General features: G+C 47.1%; 1 protein-coding gene across 3 annotated transcripts in view; it reads right to left on the bottom strand.

Moving 5' to 3' along the window:
• The window catches only part of LOC122384433, a 48,721-nt gene extending 26,462 nt beyond the window's left edge, over nucleotides 1-22,259 (bottom strand). Inside the window, exons 1-2 of one of the 3 annotated variants that reach the window (XM_043371816.1) lie at nucleotides 22,179-22,259; nucleotides 16,063-17,545 (exon numbers count right to left, since the gene is read on the bottom strand). In XM_043371816.1, coding sequence (XP_043227751.1) covers nucleotides 16,063-17,493 — 1,431 coding nt within the window. In that variant the 5' untranslated portion in view covers nucleotides 17,494-17,545; nucleotides 22,179-22,259. Of the gene's footprint in view, nucleotides 1-16,062; nucleotides 17,546-21,940; nucleotides 21,984-22,077; nucleotides 22,158-22,178 lie in introns of those variants that run through there. The other 2 variants (XM_043371817.1, XM_043371818.1) reach the window with 2 other exon arrangements.
• Nucleotides 22,260-22,526: the final 267 nt, after the last annotated feature.

Here is a 22,526-nt window from a genome sequence, read left to right as displayed (position 1 = left end):
CAATCAGATTTCAAAAATTTAAATTTTGATTTTTCGAATTTCTGCCGCCGACTGTGACCTTGCCGACTTCCGGCGCTCCCAACGCGCCATTTTTAGAGCTAGGGAAACGAAATACATACCAAACGATAGAGAATTGATCAAGGAACACGATAGTGAAGGTTTCAAGTCGATATCTCCCACCGTTTTGCCGCAATCGCCGCGGAAAGTTAAAAAAAGGCTATTTTTCCGAAAATTTGACCTTTGACCGGTCAAAAGTAGGTCAAATGTTGACCTAGGACCAAAAAATATACCACCAATCGCGAGATCTCGGCGAGAGCAATCCGTTGGTCTTTTCTGCTAAGCTCTACGACGCTCCGTTTTCAAACGCCAAGGGGGGGGGGGTCGCACCAACCCCCCCCCCCCTGCATGGGCGAAGGTGGCAGATCGCCGTTTACGGGCGAGGGTTAATGCATCAATAAGTTATTTTTCAAGCAAACATGCAATGTAAATTAAACCATTAATCTCTTTTTCAGGTACGTACCATTAGAGTAAATGGTTCCAAAAAAATGGAATAGTTATACAAACCAGGACCGGGTGGACGCCGCAGTCGCCCTCGCCAAGTGGTTTAGCGGAAACTGCCTGCTTATAATTAAGTAGGTATACCTACATATACGGAAACTGCGCCGAAAGCTGGCCGACCACCTACTGCTGATGTGTGTGTGTGTGTGTGTGTGTGTGTGTGGAGGAGCCAGACGCCTCCAAAGCTCCCATTCACCAGAGTGAAGTTCCTTATAAACGATTGTTTGCTTATTGCTTTATGTCTTATGAGCGATTACTTGCTGTCCTTACTTTATGCTTTCAGTTGAGTGTTTAACCAAGTATTATGAACGGGGAGGAAGGCTAGCGGGCCTTGTGATTGTTTTATAGTTTTGATGGCGTTTTTTTCATGACTTATGCCATATTACTGCTGCAGTTTGCAGTCCACTGTTTCATGTATTTGTGTTTCATTTGACGTGTCTGTAGTCGTTTGAAATATACATTCAATCAAAGTCAACCACTACTTTCCTTTTGCAATGCTCGAGCCTCGATGACCGGTTAACAGAGCATATGAGTGACCGTAACAATTTTAAATATGCAATGAAACCGCACAACCTGCTGAAAGTGCATTGGCTGCTCCTTGCTACTTGATCCAGTGTGAAGCAAAAGCAAGATGAAGTCAAGTCGAGACTTGAGAAAACAGGAGCCATCACTCGAGCCGAACCCAAGCAAAGCCACAGCAGTTTGCAATGTATAAACCCCATTCACTTCTATGGCTTAAGTCGGGGATAGACAGGGCACACAGAGTGGGCTTGCCGGAGTTCAGCCCGCTCGGGCCCAGAGTAATCTCCATTATATAAATAGATTCACTGCTCGGGCTTAAATCGGGCTAACGCCAATCGGCGCTCAACTAGGGCTAAACTACGGCTGTCCGGAGCTCGCAGAGCGGGCATACCTCCGGCAGAGCATGGGCTTTAGTCGGCGTATTTGTGTCATACGCCGACTTTAGCCCAAGCCCTAGCCGACTTTAGCCCGACTAAAAATCTCGGGCAATCCGCACTTGAGCCTGCTTGGGCCCGGAGCAAAATTGCTGGCTGGGTAGGGCATGGTGACGTCATAAGCATTTTCGTGAATTAGAGGCACTTCTGAACATCGCATGTGAAAACAAATGGCACCACTAGATTCCTGAGACAAAGCTTGTCTAGAAAAGTGCATTTTTATGTCAAAAATAAAAAGTTGAAAAATTGACTTTTTTTCTTACCCCTCGTTCAGTTATGTATGGTATAAACGATTTTTATGCTTTCAATGCACACTTATCACCAGTACAGTGACTTGGGGTCACATATAACCATTACCATCGGATTCGGCGTGAAAAATAAGCCATAAAACATGTGTCGCACGCCCATGTAGCAGAAAGTGAAAACCGTGACCTTTCGTGACCTGACCTGACCTTGACCCGTACTTAGTATGACCCCTATACGCACATGGTACCTTCACTAGGCCTTTGAGGTCATTTTTGGTGAGTTTCGAGCAGCAGCTATCGATCCCGCTGTCCGTAAGCCTAATCATGCAAAACCCCTGAATTTGACCTTTGACCTGACCTTGACCCGAAAGTTGACCTCAATCTTAAAATCTTAAGAGTGCTTTGGGAAGGTCTCGTAGAGACCTTTCGAACGCCGCCTCGCGGGGCTCGATACGACCATTGGTTCTCGAGATAACAGGGGGGGTCGGATCCGACCCCCCCAGGCTGTCGTGGGTACGGAAATAGCCCAGGCGGTGCCGGGTTAAGGTCCTAGGTCAACTGGTGACCTCTGAGGTCAGGTCAAGTGCCCCAAGGTACGGTTCAGTTTTTGGTGAATAACTTCGCAAAAATGGCCACAGAACCGCGATTTTGGCAGCATCGTGTTCGCCTCGCTCAGGCGCTTCGAATGATATAGTTTTTGTTTGGGTCAGGTCAACTTAGGGTGTTACTGTTGACCTCAGGTCACGGTCAGGTCAGCGCCCCCAGGTCACGAAGTTGGTCGAAAGAGGTCATGTCGCATATCCCGCGCGGGGCTGGGGTCTCCAGCCGAACGCGCGGGGCTGGGGGTGGGTAAATTTTACCCCCCTTGTTATCTCCCGAACTAATAGTCAGATTTGGAAAATTCAAACGCCACTCGAAAGATCTCATCACGAACAACAAAAACATGTACTTTATTTAAAGTTTGAGCCTTGAGGTCAAGGTCAAGGTCAGGTCAAGGGTACAAATGGCAAGTTTCTACAGTATCGGCCTTGCACCGTAGTTGCCGAAGAATGGACTGAGACTGATTGCCCAAAACGTGTTCTTAGGCTACCAAGACAATATTCGCTGCATAACATATCATTCAGAGGTCAAGGTCAGGTCAGGTCAGGTCACCAAAAACAAAGTATAGAAAAGGGCATGTGCGACACATGTTTTAAGGGTCATTTTATTCATAGAATTCAATAGGCACACTCAATAGGTGATATGGACCACATCTGGATGAATTTCAGGTCGAGGTCAGGTCAAGGTCAGGTCAAGTGAGGTCAAATTTTGAAGTTGGCTGTAAAGGCCTAAAAAGGTGTCTATCTGATGCAGTTTCTCACGGCGAATCGAATGGTGCTATTTTTGTTTCCGTACGAGGTCTAGAACTTCCAAAAAATCATTTTTCAAACTTTTTGTGTGTCGTGACGTTATGAAATTTTTAATAACTCCCACATTTTTGAACCAATTCTTCTAAAAATTGGTATGTAGGTGAACATAGACCACATCTCTGACATATTTTCCGTTTTTTTTTCGATACACTCAAAATTTTGGATTTTATAATTATTTTCCCAAAAAGTCAGTTTTTTGAAAAAATGTTGGCCAAAATCCAAAATTTTAAAAGCCGAGATAGCCATTTGATAGACAAAGTAAAATTACGTATAACCTTTTTTGTACGTCTTGATTCCTTTAAAAATGAAGATGTTGGCGGCGTTTGAAATTTTGCCGTTTTTGAGGCGAAAATGGCGAACATGACGTCACTAAAACGTCAACTTCTCAAAAAAAATTCCGACAGATTTCGCTCAAATTTTCAGGGAACGTGTCAAATTGATGGAAGAAAAGGTACTGAAAGTGCAGCGCCGCCGTTTTTGAGTTATTGCAAAAATTCGCGAGGGTGGGTAAAATTTACCCTCCCCCAGCCCCGCGCGGGATATCATTCGATTCACCAGGTCTTCCTGAGTCCATTGGTGGCTTTCCCGACTCGCTAGCTCAATTTGATCGGGAGTTATTGACGAAAAACTAATATGACCTTGATGACGTCATGAATGACGTCACGCAAGGTCAACATTGCAAAAGTGACGCATCTAACCTTGCAAGGAGTGCATCAAATCACGATTATGTGTGCTTGAGATAGTTGGAGATCGTTCCCGGCGCCAGAATAGCAGTTTTCATTTTCCCCATTGACTTAATAATGGTGAGGTCACGAAAATGACCTGACCTCATATGACCTTTAGGAAAAATCCGAGATATACAAGTTGTGAGACTCGTAATGGATACTAGATCCTGCAAGTTTCATTTCCCTGTGAAAGCTCCTCTGGCAGTGAGGGCGTTGCGAAGTTGCGACATCTGAAGATCGTGCAGAGGTTCACTTATGACGTCATAGGTCAATGACCTGACCTGACCTGAAAATGCAGTTGGTGTCAAAAGATCTGGCTTGAATCAAAGGTCAGGTATGCAAAGTTTCAGCTCTCTATCGCCAGCGTGTTCGGAGCTATCGCGAAAAAACCCTATGGGGGGGGGGCGGCACCCGCCCCCCCCCCCTCGGCCGGCGAGGGTTAAAAGTCATCCTCTTAAAATTATCGCTTCTATTAGAAAAAATGACTTTTAAAAACCTTGAACGTTTGCACGAACCTGCCCCAGGTAGGTATGGCCCTAGCGAGATTAGCGATAGGTTTTGCACTTAGAGACAGGAACACTACGAAGGACATCGACTGACAAAGTGAGACAGGAATTAGGATGGACAACCCTCAAAACGAGACGTAGCATTCATAAACTCACAATGTACTATGCACTCAGACAACCACAATCACAACTTCCCACATATATCACTTTCATTATTCCCAACACTCGATCACAAGACACGGCAGAACTAGTCTAGCTATCCTGTTTTGAAGCCTTTCCAGTCGTAAAGAGTCAGTCACTGTTATATTTCCGTCATAAATAATGTCGCAGTAGTCAAAGTAGGGTTGGATGTACGAGTATATGTTACAGGCAATGTGTGGAATCAGGCATTCTATAGGATGCCTGAACGACCAGGCATTCTATAGAATCCCTAGGTATTCTATAGAATGCCTTTCTATAGAATCCCTAGGCATTCTATAGACTGTCTAATTTTCAGGCATTCTATAGAATGCCTAGGAAATAGAAAATATTTCCAACAAGTTATTGTAATTTGTATGTACTATGAGCACAGACCGATATGTAACAATCATTACTATCTTCTGGCGTCTGCCAGCCTACCTTGCTGTCAATTATATATGTTCATTCAGTCAAATGTTCATTCAGTCATTCATGTTAATGCATTGAAATTATCCGGTCAGTTATTCAATCTAACCTTATTCTGTCAAACTGTAGATTATCTTTCAGGTTTTATTTCTGAGAGTATAGAGTATTTATCTTAACGCTAAAAAGACGATGGTGGTAATGTAAATATCGGAAACGCCTTTGGTAAACAGTTTGCACGTAAAAAGTTTGATAAATCGTCCATTTTTGGAGACATTTGCCATCTAAAGCATCGATTTAAGGTCAAACCGGACAAAACAGCTACGAGCCAAAAATGGCCAAAAAGTGGCCTGACCTAAAAATAGCTTAGATATTTGTTTAAGTTTTGGCATCCTTTCGAACATTGCCAAAGCATTACTAGAGTAACATTTCATAATTCTGACGACCTTTCGAACACCGCATGGCCCAGGAGTCAAGCTGGAAGGGGAGAACGAACAACACTTAATCTGGCTCTTGTCACGGCCGGGCCACCGCCCCGGCGTGGAATAATGAACCATTTATTCGGGTTATTCCCTGACATTAGAGTGTAGGTTGAGCTGTCAATGTATATTGAGTGTAGTTACACGAAGTGCTTATGACGACATAAGATGTGACCTTTTGTTACGAGCGAGCGAGCGCAGCGAGTGAAGGAGTCTTTTTAATATAACGGAAAACCCTCAGTATGAGCGGCCCGGCCCGGCCCGGCCCGGCCCGGCCTGTAACGCTTTTGAGAGGCTTATATCTCAGCAACCGCTAGACCGATTGACCTGCGGTCTTTTTGCTGGGTAGCCCCATCTCTTCTACCCCGTAATTGACTACTTTTGATACATCTCAGTGACCGTCGTGCCACGTGCCACGTGAAAAGTCTAGGGTGTTCAAGCTGTTTTGCGAAAATAGTGATTTTGAGAGGCTCATATCTCAGCAGCCGCTTGGGCGATTGTCTTGCGGTAATTTTTGTAGGGTAGCTGCATCCCTAAAGGTCGGATACTTTTGATGTATGTGAGTGACCCCCACTGCACATGCAAAATACAAAAAGAAGAGGTGCCAAATTTGTTCCCATTTCAATAACTCGGTAATTACTGGGGCGATTTTGCTGAAACTTGGCATACAGGTAGGCACCCACCAGGCAATGCATGCCCATGTGTTGCGGTTAGGGTGCTACTGCACGTGCGCACGTGCAGGGGGCGCTTCCAGATCTCGAGAACGGCTGGGCCGATTGGGCTCAAATTTGGTACACGTTTGGGGACCAGTTAGTAGGGTGCCGTGCAAAAGTCAGTTTTGACCCCGTTTGCACGTGCGCACGTGCAGAATGCCGCTCCCAGATCTCAGGAACGGCTGGGCCGATTGCGTTCAAATTTGGTACACCGCTAGCGACCGGTTAGAAGGGTGCTTTGCACAAGCGCGTTGGAAGTAACCTCTCGCCCTTCCGCACGTGCACGGTGCAGGGCTCACTATCTCGCTCGCTCGTTCTTCGTCCAAAAGGCGTTTTACTGGTTATATTATTCACCGCCATTTCTAACATGGCGGTGAATAAAGCCAACGTAACATAAAGCCATCGTAATTGGCAATCACTTTCGATTCAAGCCTACGGTCCACCCATCCAGCCAACACTCTAGTAGTGCAGCTTCGTATCTGTAGCAGCATAATCCTCCGTTTAAGGTAAGGGTAACCGTTTAACCCGCGCCCCGCTGGGCTATTCAGCCATACGCGCCCTGCTGGGGGGGGGGGGGGAGGGGCAGATTCTGCCCCCCCCCCCTGTCTAACTTCCGAACCGATGGTCGTAGAAAGACGGGGAAAACGGCAATCGAAAGCTCTCAACAAGGCGGATCTTAAGAGCCCATTTTTTGCTTAAGTAGGTCAGAGTTCAGGTCAAAGTCAGGTCAAGGGTACAAAATGCAAGTTTCTACAGTATCGGCCTTGCACCGTAGTTGCCGAAGAATGGACTGAGACTGATTGCCCAAAACGTGTTCCTTGGCTTCCAAGACAATATTCGTTGCATGCAATATCATGCATAGGTCAAGGTCAAGGTCAGGTCAGGTCACCAAAAACGAAATATAGAAAAGGGCATGTGCGACACATGTTTTATGGGTCATTTTATTCATAGAATTCAATAGGCACACTCAATAAGTGATATGGACCACATCTGGATGAATTTCAGGTCGAGGTCAGGTCAAGTGATGTCAAATTTTGAAGTTGGTTGTTAAGGCCTCAAAATGTGTCTATTTGATGCAGTTTCTTCACGGCGAATCGAATGGTGCTATTTCTGTTTCCGTACGAGGTCTAGAACTTCCAAAAAAAATATTTTTCGAAAAATTTGTGTGTCGTGACGTCATAAAATTGTGAATAACTCCCACATTTTTTAACCGATTCTTCTAAAAATTGGTAAGTAGGTGCGCATAGACCACTTCTCTGACATATATTCCGTTTTTCGATACACTCAAAATTTTGGATTTTATCATTATTTTCCCAGTCAGTTTTTTTTTAATTGGGCCAAAATCCAAAATTTTCAAAAAACGAGATAGCCATTTGATAGACAAAACAGAATCACGTATAACCTTTTTATAACGTCTTGATTCCTTTAAAAATGAAGATTTTATCGGCGTTTGAAATTTTGCCGTTTTTGAGGCGAAAATTGCGAACATGACGTCACTAAAACGTCATTTTGTCACACAAAAAAATCCGACGGATTTCGCTCAAATTTTCAGGGAACGTGTTAAATTGATATATGATAAGGTACCTACTGAAAGTTTGACGTCGCTGGCGTAACGCGTTTAGAAGTTATTGGCGAAAAACGGGAGGGGGCAGATTCTGCCCCCCCGCGGGGCGCGGGTTAAGCGACTGCTTGGCCTGTCCCTTGCGCCGTGGCTCTCCCGTGCCAACGGGATTGCATCAGTTGCTGCTTGCGGCGCGCACCATTTGGTGGTCGGCAGAGCCCAATTTCTCCCTCGCTTCCTCTCATCTCATTGCCCTGAAATGGTTTGAGGTGACGACCGGCCTAGGCCAATCAAAATACTTAGGCATTCTATAGAATTCAAGGTAGGTACGTTTTTCGGCTACTAGTCGTTTATTGTTTTCGTTTCTGTTATAAAAGACTAGTAGCCGAAACGACTAATAAACGACTAGTAGCCGAAAAGCATACCTACCTTGAATTAAGATGTCTAGTCGGAAAAGCCTGAAATCATATTCTATAGAATGCCTGGGAGCTTAAAGGGACTATCCCACCTTTACATTAGGTTTGAGTTGAGATAGCCAAGTTTGCGGCGAGGTTCAGAAACCACTATCTATCTTGGTCTGAACCCCCGCAGCCTCGTGGTGTTGAAAAATTCGTTCCCTTCATTTGAAAATATTCCCTGTACGGTCCAATCTCTTAACCATTAACGGCAATCTAATGACGTCATTTGCCTTTTGAACGCCTGTCACGCAGTCAAGTGAAGTATCACTTGATTTATAAATAAGCCAATCAGAGACACTTTTGTTGGTGTATGAACCGCGTCATATTTGAGAGCAAAAATATTTGCTGCCAAATTTTCCCCAACATTGACATGAAGTAAATCCTTCATTACGTAACAGATTCGATCTAAATGACGTCACGATGAAACATAAAAGTCGCAACACCTCAAAAGTATACAATCAGAACGCGTAAAAACTTGCAGAATTCGTCACAATATCATGAGTAACATTTTCGAATCATAAACTGTGCTTTTTTGAAGGTGGGATAGTCCCTTTAAGCCAGACATTCTATAGAATGCCTAAGCAGTCAGGGATTCTATAGAATGCCTAGGGATTCTATAAAATGCCTAGGCATTCTATAGAATGCCTGATTCCACACATTGCCTGTACCATATAATACGGTAAATGAGATCAAGCACATGTCTTGGTAAAAGTGATGCTGTGGAGTAGAGAGGGCTTAAGGATCTATTGACTTTCAAAATTATGTCATTTACATGTTGATAAAAACGCAAATCTTGAGAAAGGGTAATACTGAGATGCTTATAGGAAAGAGATATTGGAATTGGTTTTCCGCTAAAGATAAGATGTGGTGATGTAACCGGATTTGAAGAGTTTGAAAGCGTAATTTTGATAGTCTTTTCAGAGTTGAATGCTATTATCCATTTCTGGCCGTATTGCTCTATTTTGTTGAGGTCGTTCTGGAGTGATTTTTGAACGTTAACTATGTTAGTGGAAATATGAGACGCGTGCAAAGAAGTGTCGTCGGCAAAAAATTGGGTGTTGTTCTAAGTTATTTTTGATAGTTCAATGTTCATTGAGATAAAGAATTGCGAGAAGGGGCCCCAGGACTGAACCTTGGGGGCAGCCAGCAACTATTTTTCGAAACTTAGAAAATGACGAGACATTTTGACGCGATGTTTACGATTTTGACGGTAAGATTCAATCCAAGCCAAAAGAAGTCCTGTAATTCCAAATTCGTTTTCGCATTTGTAGATTAGTCCTTTGTGCCAAAGTTTATCAAAGTACTTTGAGATATCGAGAAATATAGCTGTGAAATCGTTTCCTAAATCGAGAGACTTCCTTCCTGAATCGAGAGATAATCTGTACAGATTGTACAGATTGTGACAAAGCATGTTGGTAGCTTGCAGACAATTGTCGTTCTGGCGGAGGCTACATTCGTGTGACAACTCAATCGTGAGAGCGCTTCTTGCCAGCGGCATTGATGCACATGGCCTGCTTGCTACCACACATGTGCAGATCAGACGCTCCTACGACCTGCTGGGACTGAACCTCCATGCAGTGAGTGGACGCGATTTAACGAACATGTTCGTCGGTCGACTGAAACGCTTTGTTCGCACACGAAACGAAATGGGAGGCATAAGAGTCTGATACCAATAGTTTTTGTCGTTTATATCTATGTGTGTACTGTGTGTGTTTGGGAATGTGTGTGTATCATTATCATTGTCGCGTTTTATTCTACCATGAATATGTGCCTCATGGCATGAAATAAATGAAATGAAATGAGATGAAAACTGAAATAAGGAATTAGTTAATCAAACATAAGCGACGTCTCGCCGCACGCCTGCTCCAGAAAGTCGGAGGAAGTCCAGCGCCGTCTACAGGGTGTCCCATAAGTTCGTTCTCACATTATATTTGCATGTATAAGAGAGTACATTACATTTTAATATAGTTGCAACGACCCAACGTGCTCCCCATTTCATGGGCAAACATATGGATACACGATCTGCCATGTCAGTTGCCATGTTTCGCAGCTTAGCAGGCTTGAACTTAGCCAAGGCTGACATGGCATGCGCCGTGAGCTCCTGGAGGCTGGAACAGGGCTTCGCTTCGACGAGCTCTGATTTCAGCATTCCCAACATATTTTTATGGAATTTGGATCCGATAATTGTTGCCTGACCTGTGGTCAGTGGCGCGGGAACCGGGGGGAGGGGGCTAGCAGGGGCTGAGCCCCTCCAGCTTTTCGGCTGGGGGGCTCGTAATGTATTTGAGCCCCCCCCCCCCCCAGCTGGAGGAATCGAAATCGGAAATCTACCAACATAATTTCATAGATTCATACATAGGCGCGGGAACCGGGGGAGGGGGCAGTGGGAGAAGCTTGCCCCCACAACTCTGCGGCCGTGGGGGGGGGCTGTGCCCCACAACTTTTCATGAGGCCAGAAACCGTTGGGCAACTTGTCCTCCCCAAATTAGGGGTCGTGGGTCACAATATAACGGAAGAAAGCATGTACCTAAGTGAAAAATCCACCTCTTTCTGTGTCTCGGCAACTCATTTGGCAGATTAAAACCATTATTCCAGGTTGCCAAAACGGTAGTTTCTTCACTCAGCTGAGACGGAATACCTCACTTTTTTGGAAATATAATATTTTCGTGTTTTTTTTTTCGTTGAAAAGGCCAAGGTCTGAAAAAATAAGTGGCCTAAAACCGGTGAGAAAACTAGATTTGGGGGTACCCCAAGTTGATCTGTTATGGTTCAGCCCCCCCCCCCCCCAGTCTAGAAGAAGTTCCCGCGCCACAGGCTGTGGTCTTGCCAGTGCCACAGAAGCCTGTTTCAGTCCCCTGTAACCACTTTGAGCTTTTCTTGACCTTTGTTCGGATGCTCTGTTTCGCTTGAAGACGGACTTGCGACCTTCCTGATGCCATTTTCTCCTCCAAAACTGAGTCCATACTGGCGGTTCGAGTTAACCCTCGCCCGTATAGGGGGGGGGGGGGTCGAACGGACCCCCCCCCCCATGTTGTTTCGCGAATAACTCGCGTAAAAAGCGGCCGATTGCGACGAAACTTTCAGTAACCTCGCGTTAATCAATTTTAAACCTACCCTGAAATTTTCGTGACCCTGACTCTAATGACCTTTGACCTGTGACCTAGTTTTCGAGACCATGTTTGGCCGGAATCGCGATTCGGCGTATGTCGGCTCGCATTGGCCGCGCGTTTGCAGTCTTTTCGTGGTTTCAAGCGTTCAAACATGTGATATGATGTTGCCCCCATGCATTAGGGTGGGTGTCAAGGTCACCTGAAGGTCAGGTCAGGTCATTGACCTTTGGTGACCTCGGTTCACTTTTTTCGAGTTTTACATGTTTCTAGGCCAGTTTTTGGAGCTGAATTCGAATTTAGCAACCATATGAACATTTACGAAGTATTTTTGGTGCCTTCGTAACATGTTACGAAGCTGTCAGAGTCGGTTGGCACCTACTAGGAATACCCGGCAGGACCCCTACTGGTTGACCTGACCTGACCTGACCCGACCTGGACTAAATGCATAAAGACATCATCTGTGATCAAAACTAACATGAAATTCGTGATCAGCGCCCCGAAAAACCCCATAGCAGCCACACTTTACGACGTTCTAACAGGTCCCGATTTTCCCGACTTTTGGGTCATTGACCTGACCTGCAAGGTCAACCAATGACCTAGGACCTTAAAATTAGGTATCATCGGCTTCCTCTCGTCACGGGCAACACGCTCGTTTTTTCCACGAAGCTCTAGCTCGATCAGGGGCGAAACGGCAAGGGGGGGTCCAACGGACCCCCCCCCCCCCTTATACGTTCGCGGCTGGAATAACACCAATACGGGCGAGGGTTGAGCTAGAGGGTAGATACTTCTAGATCTCTGTGGTGAATCAGTTTGCGTCCAAAAACTATTTTGGGACTACCTCGTGCAACTTGGATAGTCAGCACCTGGGCGCCTATAACCCCACAACACCGTGGCCCTGGCCTTTTGCATAGGAACCAAGCGGGGCGAAACGGAGGCCTTCTCCTTCGCCCTTATGATAAGGTTTTGGGGTTTGGACGAGTGTTTCATCTCGATCATGAGCTAGATAGTCTACAGGGTGATTTTTTTTTTTTTTAACTGTTAAAAAGTGAACGTCAATGGTGGTCCCTAAATCGAAAAATCGCGTGCAAAAAAGCAATGCACGTGATAGATAAATCTGGGACATTTTGTATGGTGTCATCATTTATCCCTTTTCATCGACGGCCTCGGCCCCAATGGAGCCTGAAAATGTCCCACCAATCGGGCACGCATGGTCCACTGCCGTTCAGTAAGGAACGACACAAAACGATGATTTTGAAGCATTAAGGCAGTTCGAAGCATACGATGATCGAGGAGATACCTCAGAAAGACGTTAAATAACGCATGAACAAGCTTGTAGTCATAAATAACCTTCAAACGGTCTATCTGGCGTAAGTGCAGACTCTGAAGAATCAGTCTTAAAGAAAAACAGCGAATCAGACACCACCAGTGCCGTCCGTATCAAAATCCTCGACCTGCCCTCCCTAGACTTCTAGTTTTTGGACCCATCTATGGCAGATATAACGAGAAAACAGTGGAAATATCTGGCAGAGCTGAAAATGGGCGATAGGAGCCTTTTCAGTCCGCCTAATGAGTATGGGAGTCCATGGTGCTGTTCAACACGTGCTCAGGCGGGCTGATTCGTGTCGGTGAGAGAGGGGGTAACTTCAATCACAAGTAAAATACACGATGGACGTTCCTTCACATCGTGTCTGCATGAAATCAAAATGTCCCAGAATGCTCGTCATCCTGGTATATAATTTTGCTACATATATTTGCATTTTAACGCCACTAGACCTCCTTACTTTTTAACAAGTAAAAAAAATCACCCTGTAGATGACCTGAGTCATCTACAGGGTGATCTACTAGTGTCCTCAGTGCTCCAGTTTTTGAGCGTCAGGCGTCATGGAACTAATTGTTGGCCATTTTAAGGCATTTTCGACCGTTTTAAGTCCTCCGGTTAGTTTTAAGCTTAAGTGACCGAAAGTTGTTTACCTCGAAAAAATGATGTTAAACAGCTGGTAATCCATCCTGAAGAGCCTAGTTATCAGCTTCCCAACGCTTTGACATTTTAACGGCAGCTTTGGTACCGCACAGTTTTGGCCACTTGGCTCATTTCTGAAGGTTGACTGGAAAGAGGACCCCCGTGAGGACCCTTGCAGTGATTGACCCCCGACAAATCATCGGCATCACTTGATGACTGTGCGCCCAATTAGCGACAGATGTTGGCTACAGACTGGCTGGCTAAAACCACCTTCAACCAAAGCGAATGGCCCATGGCTGACTAAATACCGAGACGTGTCCTTATTGGAGGCCTCCATGTTGCGGCGTCATACGGCTCTACAAATACTGGGCGGTCTAGCAGAAAATGATTTGTCTCAAGAAAAAAGTCATCGTTCACTGGCGGATCCAAGGGGGGGGGGGGGCATTTGGGGCATATGCCCCCCGGACAGAAGCCGGGGGGCATTCAGTACAAGTATGCCCCCCCCATTCAGAATTACACTTCTTACGCCTATAACGAGGAACTAAATAAAATGGATTAGAAAGTCTTCCTAGTAACTACTTTTGTGATCAGAGTCGTTTTAGTAACCTCAATTTAGTTGTCATTGCCTTTATTTTGTCTAAAACTATGTTGCTTCTTACCACAGGGGAGCAATGCCGCTTCAACCCTATTGACCGTATTGTCTAACGACGGCAGTCATATTGCGCAAACCAGGAATCGGCCGCCGCCTATGCTTGGGAATAGGGACGGTTAGAATACGATTTACCTGTATGGCCGCAGCCAGCGCAGCGTAACCGGGGGGAGGGGGCACAAGGGGCGCGTGCCGCCTCATTAGATGCATGGTGCCCTATGGGCCCGAGAGGCCCTGCAAAGCCAATAGGCCGCTCAGGGTCAAAGCGTGCCTTATTTCGAATGAGATAAGACCCACAGGACTCGTGAGAGCACCTCTCGGAGTCACGGGCTCCTGAGTCGCCACACATCACACATCTCCATAAGGGCCCCACTGCGGCTTCTGAGGGCCCTGTGCTCGCCTCTGAGTGCCCTTGCTGACCTATTAAGCGTCAGCTCTAATTAGGATCCTGACCCATACCCGCATGGAGCGGCTTCACACCAGTGTCTCTGATGGCCCATAACGGCTCCTGTGAGGGCCTCACACCGGCGCCTCTGAGAGCCCAACTTCACCATTCTGAGGAACTAACACCAATTTTTCTTAAGGCCCTACATCGGCGGCGGCTCTGAGGGCCCCACACTGGCGCCTCTGAAGGTCTTACACAAGCGCATCTGACGGCTACCTATACCTGCAACTCTGTGGGCCCCACACTGGTGACTCTGAGGGCTCCCAGCGACGCCTGAGAGTACCACGCCTGTCTCCAGGATCCCGCAGGGCTCCTGAAGGCCTCTACCGACCCCTTGCTGGCCTCTCGAAGACCCCTTGCCCCCATGCCTGTGTCTCTGAGGAGTGATGACCCCCACAACGGTGCCTTTGAAAAATGAAAGTCCACCGGCAACTGTAAGGGCCCTACACCGCCACCTCTGAGACACCAGTGGCTATTTAGGCCCCACATCCACGAATCTGAGGGTCCCACACCGGCGCCTCTGGGGCCTCACACCGGTGCCTCTGGCACACAGCCACCGGTAACTCTGTAGGTCCTACACCGGTGACTCTCGAGGGCCCAGCCGGCGTCTGAGAGTCGGCCCATGCTGATCTCTAAGGACTCCACAGGGCTCCTGAAGATACTGCAGGCCCTCACTTGCCGGCCTGTGAAGGCCCATTGTTGGCATCATACGGCCCGTCACCGGCCTCTGAGGGCCCTTTGTCGGTCTCTGAGAGGCCCTACTGGGTTATTAAGCATTCGCATTTCGCACCAACAACTCCAAGGGCCCCACACACAGCCATGTGTGAATGGTGTGGGCTTAGCGCCACACCAGTGTCTGAGGCACCACAACGGCGTCCATGTGAGTCCTTTGTGGTTTCTGCACCAGTGCCTCTGAGGGCCCCACACCACTGCCTCTGGGGAACCCACACCGATACCTTTGATGGTCCCACGCCAGTACCTCTTAAGGTTCCACACCAGCGGCCCTTGGGTCGGCTCTACACATCAGTCATTCTGAGGGCCCCACCGGCCCCACCAATTCTCGTCGATTTCTGGCGCTGCCCGGGTATTTGTCCCAAAAGCCTCCTCCTCCTGGATCTGCCAATGGGGTCAGGTGTCCTACCATTTGTTCTTTTTTTAGAAAAAAAAACTCGTTTCAGGGCTATGACGAAAAATAAGTGGCCTAAATCCGATGAGAAAACAGGATTTGGGGGTACCCTAGGTTTGGCTCCGTGACCTGGTATGCCCCCCCCCCCCGCGCTGACACCCTGGATCCGGCAGTGTCATCGTTGCGCATACGGCCAGTTGCCATTGCAACCACATAAGCTAATTCACGAATTACGTCGAACGTGTCGTGAAACAAGAGAACGCCTAAAAGTAAAATGTAGGTGAGAACGAAGTTATGGGACACACTGTATCATGTGCTCAACCCGACACGTGAGTCATGTGGAAAAGCAGTAAATGTGGGGTCTACCGTCTAGGAAGCGAGATGTTGACTAATTTTATTAACACAATAAAATTAGAAAACGACCTTTCATATGATGCATGCTCTATTTCTGTCCAGCGTGTATTCTGGGCGATATGAACAAAACAAAGGATAACCTTTCTTTGGGATTTAACGATCTAAGGCAAACAAGGTACCGCCAGCGGCCTGGTGGCTGGCGCCTCACCTCCAGCTGACAGTTGGCCGCCCGCAGCCGGCGCCTCTGCTCCCGCTCCCTGTGCGCCTGCTCGGTCTCGGCGGCCGGCTCGTCGCCCTCAGAGGCCGCCGGCGGCGGCACTGGCCGCACGCAGGCGTCCAGCGCAGCGCGCAGCGTCTCCGGTCGGACCAGCTCGACGGCCAGCCGGCCGGCACCGTCGGCGGCCGCCAGCGAGGCGCCGGCCGCCAGCAGGCGCAGCGCGCCGCCCTCGAAGCCGGCCGCCAGCGCCAGGTGGAGCGCCGTGCGGCCGGCGCCGTTGGCGCGGTTCACGTCCACCTCCTCAGCCAGCAGCAGCGCCACACAGCCGTCGAAATCGGCGTCGGCCGGCGCCGGGCCGTGGCGGGCCGCCTTGTGCAGAGCCGTCTCGTCACTGCCGCGCAGACCAGAGTCGCGCAACGGTGTCAACTGGACGGGTTTAGCGTCGCAGCGATGCGCCTCCAGCAGCAGCCGCAGCAGCGGCGCGTCGCCCCGCTCGGCGGCGTACAGCAGCGGCGGCTGCGGGTTCAGCGCGCTGGCAGCGGCCGCCGAGGCGCCGGCACGCAGCAGCCGCCGCGCCACCTCCAGGTGGCCGCTCCGCGCCGCCCACTGCAGGCATGTGTAGCGGCCGAACGGGCTGTCGAGCAGGCGGCGCCGCGCCGCCGCATCAGTCGGCAGCCGGTCGAGCGCAGCGCTGACGGCGTCGGCCGTCCCATCCAAGTGTACCGTCTCCCAGAGCTGCTGGTCGGCGGGCCGAGGGCGCGGCGCGCGGCTCACGAACGGCGTCAGCGGGTGCAGCGCCGCGTCAGTTCCTAGCTGGCGTACGGCAGCCGGCGGCACCTCGGCGCCCGCCTGAGCCAGCGCCAGCGCCGTGTCCGGCAGACCCAGCTCCAGTGCCAGCTCCAGTGGCGTGCGACCACGCTCGTCGCGCGCCCCCAGATCCACGTCCTCACGGACGGTGAGCAGGCGCAGGCCGGCCTCTGCCGCCTCCCGGCAGGCCGGCCGGCCAGCGGCCGCCACCAGCAGATGCAGCGCCGTGCGGCCGGCGCTATCGCGCGCGTTCAGCTCCAGCGCCGGCCCGATGAAGCTGGTCTCCTCGGCTGGCTGCGCGCCGCTCGACTCGGCCAGAAGGTGCGCCAGCAGCTGGCGGTCGGCGCCCTCGGCTGCCCACAGCAGCGCCGTCCGGTCTCCCGACAGGTCGCGCGTGTTGAAGTCGGCGCCGGCCCTCCGCAGCCAGCCGATACGCTCTGTGTCGTGTCGCCGGCACGCGGTCAGCAGCAGCGGCTCAAACGCCGGCTCACCATACACAAAATTTATGTCGAGGTGCGGGTCGCGCCGCAGCTGTGTCAGAAAAGTAGCGCTGTCAGAGTTCAGGAATGTTTCTCGAAGCCGCCACTGGCGCACTTCAGTACTGTCCGTAGCCATCTTGGATGTACCAGTCTCACAAGACAGGGGCAGTCATTGATGCTTCACCAGTCTGCAAAAAAAAAAACACGAAAAACATTATGTATCAGTGCTGACCTTCCATGGTAAGATAAAAGGCAACCAGGTATGGTGCTATGGTTCCAAAATTGGGGACAACACAATGGTGATTCATTAGTGTTAAACATCTGAATGCCACTAAGGTAATGAATCATAGCGGTATCCGTCAACATAAGGTCTGATCTACAATTGTGGCGCTGTTGATAGAAATATGCAGCAGGGGCGTTCCACGACAAATCGACAAGTGCCCTGCACCCTCATATTTTATTTTTTGCTTAAAATTGGTCTAATGGGTTGTGATGGGCGGGGAAGCCAGCTGTGGCAAGGATTTTTTTCTTCGAACAACGGTTTCCGAGATATAGCCTCGGGCAATTCCTGGATGTCGCGCTGCAGCCCTATGTTTGGCGGCCTATAACTCAAAAACTATTGGTTTTCTACGATAAAAACTTTATATGGTTCAACTCACAATCAACCAACAAACATTTTGGCTATCTCGGATTTTCAATTTTTGAAAATTTTGATCGCGTGACCTTTTGACCTATTTTTCGAAGAGTGACCTTGATATTTTCCCCACTGAAAGTTGCAACTTTGTCTGATGACGAATAAAGCCTTATCAATTGTCATTTATATGCGAAAATAAAAAAGTGGATATCGCCCTGCGTTGACCTCAGGTCAGGTCATTTTTATGACCTGTCCGTTATTACGAGCGGGAGCGACAGCGAGATCTCGAGAATAAAGCAAGATAGCGACAAGCGGTAAACGGTGCAGGGTACAAATGGATAAGGTCTATAATTTTTACTCAGGTCATTTTCAGGTCAGGTCAAAGATGACGTCACAGGAGCAAAAAGGAAGTCAAAATTGCGGCACCACATATATATGAAGTTTTTCTCGAATAACTTTCAAGGTATTCCAGCTAGGAACAAACTAATAGCACCATCGTGATCCTCTCGTCGATCCGCATCGAAACATATGTATGTTGACCTCGAAAGGTCGAAAGGTCAAAAGTTGACCTAAGGTCACGTGACCTAAGGTCAACTTTTGACCTTTCGACCTTTCGAGGTCAACATACATATGTTTCGATGCGGATCGACGAGAGGATCACGATGGTGCTATTAGTTTGTTCCTAGCTGGGATACCTTGAAAGTTATTCGAGAAAAACTTCATGTATGTAGTGCCGCAATTTTGACTTCCTTTTTGCTCCTGTGACGTCATCTTTGACCTGACCTGAAAATGACCTCAATAAAAATTATAGACCTTATCCGTGTGTACCCTGCACCGTTTACCGCTTGTCGCTATCTTGCTTTATTCTCGAGATCTCGCTGTCGCTCCCGCTCGTCACGTGACCTAAGGTCAACTTTTGACCTTTCGACCTTCCGAGGTCAACATACATATATTTCGATGCGGATCGACGAGAGGATCACGATGGTGCTATTAGTTTGTTCCTAGATGGGATACCTTGAAAGTTATTCTAGAAAAACTTCATATATATGTAGTGCCGCAATTTTGGCTTCCTTTTTGCTCCTGTGACGTCATCTTTGACCTGACCTGAAAATGACCTTAGTAAAAATTATAGACCTTATCCATTTGTACCCTGCACCGTTTACCGCTTGTAGCTATCTTGCTTAATTCTCGAGATCTCGCTGTCGCTCCCGCTCGTAATAATGGACAGGTCATAAAAATGACCTGACCTGAGGTCAACGCAGGGCGATATCCACTTTTTTTATTTTCGCATATGAATGACAATTGATAAGGCTTTAATCGTCATCAGACAAAATTGCAACTTTCAGTGGGGAAAATATCAAGGTCACTCTTCGAAAAATAGGTCAAAAGGTCACGTGATCAAAATTTTCAAAAATTGAAAATCCGAGATAGCCAAAATGTTTGTTGGCTGATTGTGAGTCGAACCATATAAAGTTTTTATCGTAGAAAACCAAGAGTTTCTGAGTTATAGGCCGCCAAACATAGGGCTGCAGCGCGACCTCCAGGAATTGCCCGAGGCTATATCTCGGAAACCGTTGTTCGAAGAAAAAAATCCTTGCCACAGCTGGCTTCCCCGCCCATCACAACCCCTTACACCAGTTTTCAACGAAAAATAAAATATGAGGGTGCAAATTTAATTTTTTATTTGTCGATTTGTCGTGGAACGCCCCAGCAGTAGAAATTATAAGTTGTAGGTTAGGTGAAGTTGTAGGTTTGTAGGTTTGAGGTTGGTAGGTTTGTAGGTTGTAGGTTGTTAGGTTGTAGGTTTGTAGGTTGATAATTTGTAGGTTGAAGGTTGTTAAGTTGTAGGTTGTTAGGTTGTTAGGCTGTAGGTTGTTAGGCTGTAGGTTGTTAGGTTGTAGGTTGTTAGGCTGTAGGTTGTAGGTAGGTAAGAACATAGGTAAGGTTAGGTCAGGTTTGTTTGATGTTTTTCCCTTGTATTTGCAAGACACGTATCATTTTTGGATTCATTCAGGATGTCAAATAACGTAAGAATATGAAAAAAAAAATATCCTTGAAATCAGTCGGGCACACTGTGGTATTTCCGATCCATTTATGGAAACGTTTCCATTTTTGGAACAATGTTCCAAAAATGGATACGCCGTTTCCAAAAATAGAAACGATCTGTTCCAACTTCCATAAATGGAGACGCTGTGTGCATCGCTACCTTTAAAGCAAACTGGGCATTGATTGGTGCAATTTGGCATGCGCAGGATGCCACCAATCGACAGCCAGCATTCTAGTTTATGTTACTGTTCTCCGACTTTCCGATCAGAAAACCGAAAGTTGACGAACGAGGCGATGCTTATAACATGTTGACGTGATAAAAAAATTCACACGTTTTTCTAATAGAAAATAATAACATTTATGAATGTTTTGAACAAAAAATAACGTTTTTAACAGACTACTGAAAGACTGACCCATTGATTGGAACAACCACATCACCGGGAACTTCAGTTTTTCATTCATTTTCACGCTGCGTTTTCCGGTGTACCAGCGGCCTGGTGGTCGTCAATCTTTGATTAAATCGCATGAAAGTTGTTGCAAAGCCCTATTTGGAGACTTAAGTGGGCATTTTATGATATTTCAAATGTGCTGAATATGATCGTAGGCTCGGATCAACGTAAATCTCCGTGCAAATACGTAAAAAGCAGGATGGAAATAAGGTCTGTACCGTCGTCACACCAAATACCGTTGTATTCTGACGACGAATTTATTCATTCTAGCTCATGTGTAACATTGATATTAATTTTATATATTGAAATGATATCTACGCTTTATGTATTGCCCACTTTGGACCACATCTGTCCAGTAGTTTCTGGGAAATCTTAGTTTTAGTTGACTTTTGAATGTGCTCAAGTTGCGGCGCGTAAGGTATTATTATCGAACCCGACGTCCAAGGTAACTGCCGAGAGCCGAGATGCTAAACCAGTCCCAAAACATCAAATTTTTAGTTGCATGTGAATTTTAAAAACACATTTAAGCTAAGTTTGCACACATTTGAACTTCAGCGTTTCTATTTTTGGAACATCGGCGTTTCCATTTTTGGAAACTAAGTCTCCATAAATGGATACGATTCAGGAGCATTTTAAAGACGTGAATTTTAATGCATACGACAGCTTTCCATGCAAGAAGACAAGTGCTTTTGGTGTATCTGAGCTTGTTTTACGCGAAACAGTTGTTATACATCGAATCCAGCCACCCTTGGCAAGAAAATATGTGCGGAGATGTTAGCGTTTCTATTTATGGAACGAGCGTTTCCATTTTTGGAACAGAAGAGTAGTCAAAATTGGAAACGTTTCCAATAATAGAAACGTCTCCATAAATGAATCGGAGATACCACAGTGCGCCCGACTGAAATCTTCTCCGAACTTGTTGTTGCATTTATATTTTATAGTCACCGTGACATTTACCATCATAGATCGCATGAGAACCCACCACAAACCATTTTCTGGCACATTAATGTTGGATGCAAAAACAAACAAACAAACAAAACATGATTGCTGGACAGAAATTTTTCAAACATGCCAAGGCTATATGGCCAAGGTGAAGAAGTAAAAAAATCACACAGCAGAGCAACTGGTGGCATTTTTTTTTTTACATTAGAAAAGTAGAAATGGATTCATATAACCAAAACGAAAACGCTTGGGGACCTCCGTGTTTCTGACCATAGTTTCCAAATTAAAGAATGGCTGAAGTACGTGAAATAATAAACTGTCAAGCTAACCATTCAACCCATGCTCCAACCACAAGGAGGGGCGCAGGATCTCAATCTATCTGACCTCCTCCTCCCATCTTTTGCCAATAGGTATCCTCTGAATCCGCAAGTTGCGCAGGGAGGAGTTAAACGCCCCCACTTTTTTGCAGCGCTACCTATAGCATAAAAAACGGCGCGCCAAACTTTGAGTACCTGTATAGGGAATAAATTGAAGTTTATTATGATAGTTAAAAAAAATGGTAAGATTTTTTTTAGATATCGAGGTTTAAGTGACATCAAAATTTCTGAGTTTTCGACCGCCTAACCCAACAAAACAAACAAAAAAATACAGGTAACGGTAGCGCAGGCGTCACTGGGCGTCTATAGCAATAGCAAGTCTATAGATGACCCTTGGCGTCACCCAGGTAGAGGTAGGGCGTCACCGACTCACCTTGGACTCACCACTCACCGGCCTCGCACTCACCGATAGCTTCGGGTCTTTATTTCTATGGCCTCGGTGGTGTAAACAGTCAAGGTAGGTGTATTGTAAGTATATTGACGTGGGTGTGGAAGCACTGTTGAATTAAATGACGTCATTGGAACATGAAAAAGTCTCGGTATTCTTATAGCAGGGCGTATTTGGAAATTCCGACCTCGACGAGTATCTGTGGTAGAAAACCACCACTTTGATAGGGGAAACTACTGCTGTCTGCTACCATTTGCACTGCATATGTCGCTGCGACATCTATGCGACACCGCGACATCTGTGTGCGCTGATTCTAGTTAGCGATTAGCTAGG

The sequence above is a fragment of the Amphibalanus amphitrite genome, unplaced genomic scaffold (assembly GCF_019059575.1).
Source record: "Amphibalanus amphitrite isolate SeventyFive unplaced genomic scaffold, NRLGWU_Aamphi_draft 000189F_arrow, whole genome shotgun sequence".
Taxonomy (NCBI): Eukaryota; Metazoa; Arthropoda; class Thecostraca; order Balanomorpha; family Balanidae; genus Amphibalanus; species Amphibalanus amphitrite.
Note: the sequence above shows the minus strand (reverse complement) of the source record. Positions and strands in the feature narration are given on the sequence as shown.